Below are 6,354 nucleotides of genomic sequence, written 5' to 3' on the forward strand. Positions count from 1 at the left end.
TATGTATTTTTCAAAGTGCACAGAAATTTTCAATGTGTTTAATACTGCAATAAATTAATTGGGGTATGGAGTATGATTAATACATCTGACGATCAAAAAATATAGAGCTAAGGGAGGGTAAGTGTTGTAATCAGCACTGTGTAGTATATAACACTGATGAATCACAGACCTATACCCCTGAAACAAATAGTACATTATATGTTAATTAATTGATTTTAAATTAAAAAGAGCTAAGAAAATTGAATAAGCAGAAACTCTCTAAAAGTCACCCGGTTTGTAAAAATGTTGATTAATTTCTGATCATACGGTTTGTTATCTGAAAGTTACCAGATTAAGGTAATTTTGTTTTCCATTCATTTTGGGGAGAAAAATCAAAGTAGTGTACAGTATGGATACTTTACTTGGCTGGGGAAAGGGTCTGGAGGCAATTCAACTCATTTAATAATATTTTATTTTCTATTAAAAGGCAGTCATTGTCTTTACATGGAATCTTTAGATATGATCTACTCTGATATTTTGATTAAACGATGAAGAAAGCAAATCAAAGTGTTGAAACAGGCTTTATACTTTCTGGTCTTTTCCAATATGGTCACGTGGACACTTTCCTCTGTGTTGCCATTGTAATCCTCTTTGCAGTGGCTCTGATGGGAAATATCATACTGATCCTTCTCATTCGACTGGACACCAGGCTCCACACACCAATGTACTTTCTACTTAGTCAGCTCTCCTTCATGGATATAATGAACATTTCCACCACAGTGCCCAAGATGACCACCGACTTCCTGTTAAATAGTAAGACCATTACTTTTTTAGGCTGTGTGATTCAAACCTTTTTGTTCATGGTCCTTGGTGCAACTGAAGCCCTTCTTCTTGGTTTCATGTCTTATGATCGATATGTGGCCATCTGTCATCCTTTACGCTATCCTGTACTCATGAGCAAGAAGATCTGTTGGTTCATGGTCACATGTGCATGGACGAGTGGTTCTATCAATGCTTTAGTACATACATTGTATGTATTTCATCTTCCATTTTGTAGATCATGGGTCATCAACCACTTTTTCTGTGAACTTCCATCTCTATTACAACTGGTGTGTCAGGACACTTCCACATATGAGTACACAGTCATTCTGTGTGGCCTTATTATTCTGCTGTTACCATTCATGGCCATTCTAGCTTCCTATGCCCGTGTACTAACTGTGGTGTTCCAGATGAGCTCAGGTAAAGGGCAAAGAAGAGCCATTTCCACTTGCTCCTCTCACCTGATTGTGGCAAGCCTATTCTATGTTACTGGTCTCTCCACCTATACAAGGCCACACTCCTTGCATTCTCCGGAAGAGGATAAGGCAGTGGCAGTGTTTTACACCATCATCACACCTCTTCTGAACCCATTTATCTACAGCCTGAGAAATAAGGAGGTTATGGGGGCCATGAGAAGACAATTGGTAGAGTGTGTATTTGTACACAAAATGTCATCTTAGGAGCCCCTAGTAATTGATAATGAATAACATAGAATATTTGTTTGGAATACTGTTCTAGAATATGTAAACTCTAAGAAATACATATCAAAGAAATAAATTGATAAATATCTTGATTCCTCCTGGTTTCAGAATGGATTAATCATACATGTTGAAACTGGACTAATTTCCAAACTGGAAGCTGGAAAAATTTGTCATTGTCAACATCATCTAGCTTCTAAAGCAATAGGTTTCATTCCTGATAACTTAATTTTGCACCTCACAACAAATATTTTGTAATGTGTTTCTTAATATCTGAAATGCAATGAAAAGGAAATACAACTGACTCAAACACAGAAAATTAAAAGGATCTGTGTAAAAAATATACTGTCATGTAGAGCAGAGTAGATAACTCACTCATTCATCTGTTCACTCAACTGCTTTAATGTTTTAACTATGTGTGTGGCACTGCTGCAGGCATTGGTGATATTTAAGTAACGAAAGATTAGAACCCACAGAAGACTTTGAGCTCATTAAGTTTGCATTTCAGTGCAGGGAGATGTAACATTAATAAAATAAATATGAATAATTTACAGCATGTCTAAAGTAGTAATTAATGGGATAATTAATGGATATTGGGAAAGGGTAAGCCAGAGTGTTTTGTAATTTTATTTAAAAAAATAGTCCAACAGGGACAAATATGAGAGTGATAATTGGTCAAAATTTTAACTGAGATGAAAAAAACATTTCAAATGGGTATGTCATAAAGAATGTTCTGGGCATAAGAATAAGTAAATAAAAAAAATATTTTGAAGAGAGAACCTGATTCACAGGCACAAAAAATAAAAGAATAAATTGTTGGACTTTAGGAAATGAGTAGATTTAATGGAGTCTGAATTTGAAATGCAAGATTGACCACTATGAGAAGTTTATTTTGTAATCCAAGAAAACTGGCAACCATTGCTGTGCTTTCAAAGACAATTGAAATGGGCAATTATGAGACATTACAGTAGTACAGTTGTCAAAAGATTCTATCTTGGAGCAAAGTGGTAATGGCAGACAAGCAAGAAGTGGCCAGCTTCTGGAGATGAGTAGAAAGCAGACCTTTGAGGCTTGTTGACAGAGACAATGCAGAATGTGAGGGAATCATGAGAACAAAGAATTGGGCTGAAATCTTGGAAGAAATACTATAAGTGAGAAATCATCATTATTACTGTGGAGGAAAACCATAGGAGCAACATTTCCATTGTTGATTAGCCCCTCCCTTCTACTTTGGTCATCATTCAGCTTTCCATCAACACTGACAGAAGCTCTTATTAATCGACTCCAACAAAAGTTTCTCTTGTGCAACTGGCTTCTTTTGAGGTGCAACCTTAAAAATGCAAGCATTAATGCTATTGTTTTTATTGCTAACATTCCAATGTATGAATATATTTTTCTTTCATTGGGTCATTTGATATTTCCAGATGTTATGAATTTAAAAAAATGCTATAACACTCCCTATACAAAAGTTTTCTTTTGAGCATGTGTACTCAATTATTTTAGTATATAATAAGGAATAATGTTGTTTGGTCATAGATAAGGTGCATGCTTAATAAGACAATTGAATTGTCATATTAATATTAAATATTCCGAAAGGAATACATAAAGACTCCTTAGTGCTTAAGTACTGGTGTAAGTAATGCAGTGGATTGGTGCTTCACTTAAAATACTTCTGTGAAATCTCTTAGAGACTCATTGACATGTTTGTAACCATTGTCAATGATTTTCATAACAGTTTCAATTGTCTTAGAACACTCATTCTTGCTCCAAAATAAATGATATTATTTGTTCCATGGACATCTTTCTTTATTTAATCCATTTATGATATAATGTGCACCTCTACACCTGACATGAATCCAATAATTAAAACAGCACAATTATTAGATCTCTTCAGAGCTCTATCCTCTCTTCATACCTTCATTGTTCTGAATTTCTAGACTATCATTGTCTTGCTATAATCCGGTATTACCACATATACATTCATAGAAAAGTATAAGTGTTTACTATCAAGGTTTGAACTGTATACAAACATTTTATGGTGCAGGGTTTTTTTTTAAGAACTTTTCTGCAGTTGATAGTATTTTACTGTGGGCTATAGTATTTTACTGTTAGATAATATACTTTTTTATAACTTTAAAATATTTTTTTAACTTTCAGGTTGATGGAATATAGATTATTTTCAGTTTTTGCTGTTACATTTGTGCATTTATGAGTATATATATATATCCCCTGCTTCCCATGGATAAGAGTTTACACTGCATATAATCTTTTGACTGGAATTGCTGGTTCATAAGTCAAAACAATGGTCATGGTTTAGGAATTATGCCAAGTGATTTCTAAAATGGTAGCGATTTATATCTGTGAGATATATACATGCTATTTCAATGATCGACATCTCTGAGATTCAGATTTGTCAGTTGAGACATCTTAATTCTTAGCAATTGAATGGATCTAAATACTATTTAATTTTGAACGTTTTAATTGTTTTAAATGTTTTATACAAGTGAAATTTTGTGTTTTATATAAAATATTTTTTGGTATTCATTTGAATTCCAAATTTCCTTCAATATGAAGAAGAAAAATAAATACATCTGTGTAAGAAATGAAAATATGTTCTTTACTCTTTAAATTATCAGCTGGGGTCCCTAAAACAAAAAGACACATGGGCTAATGTAAAAAAAGCATACAAATATTTAACAAGCATTTTATAGGACACAGTGGTCTTAATAATTAAATGAAGTCCTCTAAATGTGGTTAAATTCAATGATTTTTTATTAGGCTTAGTGAAGAGTAGATGGTCATGAAAAATACAAAGGACCACAAGGGTGTGAGCTAAATACAGCTAACTTGGGGAAACCTAGCAAGTTATATTTCTCTGGGTATCCTGTAGTTTTGTAGATCAGGTTGTTCCTTTCTTCCATGTACAATGAGGGCACTTCCCACACAAAGGACTTACAACAAAAAAGGTGCAACAAAGGACCTTTTTTTGTAATTCAAGTATGTTAACATACAGTGCTATGTTAGTTTTAGGTGTACAATATAATGATTCAATAATTGTATACATTTCTAAATGTTCATCAAGATAAACATACTCTTCATCTTCTTTATTTCTTCTACCCATCCTCCCACATATCTCCCCTGGCAACTACCAGTTCATTGTCTCTATTTAAGAGTCTGTTTTATCTTTCTTTGTCCCTTTTTCTACTTTACTTTTGTTTGGTTTTGTTTGTTTGTTTCCTAAATACCATTATGAATGAAATCATGGTGTTTTGTCCTTCTATAACTTATTTCACTTGGGATCATGCCCTCTAGGCCCATCCATGTTGTTGCAAGTGGGAAGATTCCATTCTTTTTTCATGGTTGACTCATATCATTTATATACATATATGTACATATGTATCTATATCTATATCATCTATCATATATCAATCATCTATCTATCTGTCATCTGTCTATCATCTATCTATCATCCGTCTGTCATCTATCAACTTATCTATCTATACCACTTCTTTATCCATTCATTTATAGATGGATAGATCGTTTACTTCCATATCTTGGCTATTGCAAGTAATGTTGGAATAAACACAGGTACATATACCTTTTCAAATTAGTGTTTTTCTCTTTTTGTTGTGTAAATACACAGTAGTGGAATTACTAGATCATATGGTCATTCCTTTGTGGGGGAAGGGGGATCTGCATACTGTTTTCCACAGTGGTTGCACCAAGTTGCATTCCAGCCAACAGTGATGAGGGTACCTTTTCTCCATATCCTCCTCAACACTTGTTATTTCCAACCTTTTGCATACTAGCCATTCTGACAGTTATATGGTGATATCCTTTAGCAGTTTTAATTTTCATTTCCCTGATGGTTAGTGATGTTGAGTATCTTCTTATGTGTATGTTGGTTATCTGTCTTGTTTGGAAAAATGTTTTGATTTGTATTGTCCTGATATTAGTGATGTTTAGCATCTTTTCGTATGACTTTTGACTGTCTGTATGACTTCTAGGCAAAAATATTATTCAGATTCCCTGTTCATTTTTAATCAGATTATTTGTTTTTAATGGTGTTGAGTTGTATGAATTCCATACATATTTTGGATATTAACCCTTTATTGATGATATCATTTGCAAATATCTTCTCCCATTCGATAGATTGCTTTCTGTTTGTTGATGGTTTCCTTTGCTCTGCAAAAGCTATTTGTTTTGGTGTAGTCCCAATAGTTTATTTTACTTTTGGTTCCCATGCCTGAGGATATGTATTTAGAGAAAATGTTAAAAAACAATGTGAAAGAATTTACTTTTCATTTTCTTTTAAGAGTTTTATGGTTTCAGGTCTCACATTTAGGTCTTTAATCCAATTGGAGTTTATTCTTATATATGATATGAGAAAGTGGTCCATTTTCATTCTTTTGCATGTAGATGTCCAGTTTTTCCAAAACCATTTGTAAAAGAGCATGCCATGTCTCTATTGTATGTTTTTGCCTCTTTTTCCATAGATTAATTAATTATTCTATGGTCATCAAAGATATTGGCCTATAGTTTTGTTTACCTTTTTTATTTATTTTTCTAGTGCTTAATTGTTTTCTGATTTTTTGAAGATTATTTATTTATTTATTTGAGATAGAAGGAGAGAGTGAGCCACAGGAGTGGTGTGAAGGGCAGATGAATAGGCAGAGGGGAAGGAGAAGCAAACTTCCTGCTGATCATGGAGCCCTTCCTGGGGCCTGACCCAGGACCTGAGACAAAGTCAGTTGCTTAACCAACTGAGCCACCCAGGTGGCCCTGTGACTGAGCACCCCTGTAGTGTTTTATTATTTTTTCAGGATTTTATTTATTTATTTATTTATTTATTTATTTA

At 33.6% G+C, this 6,354-nt stretch overlaps 1 protein-coding gene across 1 annotated transcript; it reads left to right on the forward strand.

Annotated features, from left to right (window-relative positions):
* The first annotated feature begins 527 nt into the window (after positions 1-527).
* Positions 528-1,478, forward strand: LOC103680380 (olfactory receptor 2AK2-like). The gene has a single exon (XM_008709914.2). It carries the CDS (start codon positions 528-530, stop codon positions 1,476-1,478), a length of 951 nt encoding a protein of 316 aa, XP_008708136.2.
* Positions 1,479-6,354: the final 4,876 nt, after the last annotated feature.

Source organism: Ursus maritimus, unplaced genomic scaffold (genome assembly GCF_017311325.1).
Source record: "Ursus maritimus isolate PB19 unplaced genomic scaffold, ASM1731132v1 scaffold_5, whole genome shotgun sequence".
Lineage (NCBI taxonomy): Eukaryota > Metazoa > Chordata > Mammalia > Carnivora > Ursidae > Ursus > Ursus maritimus.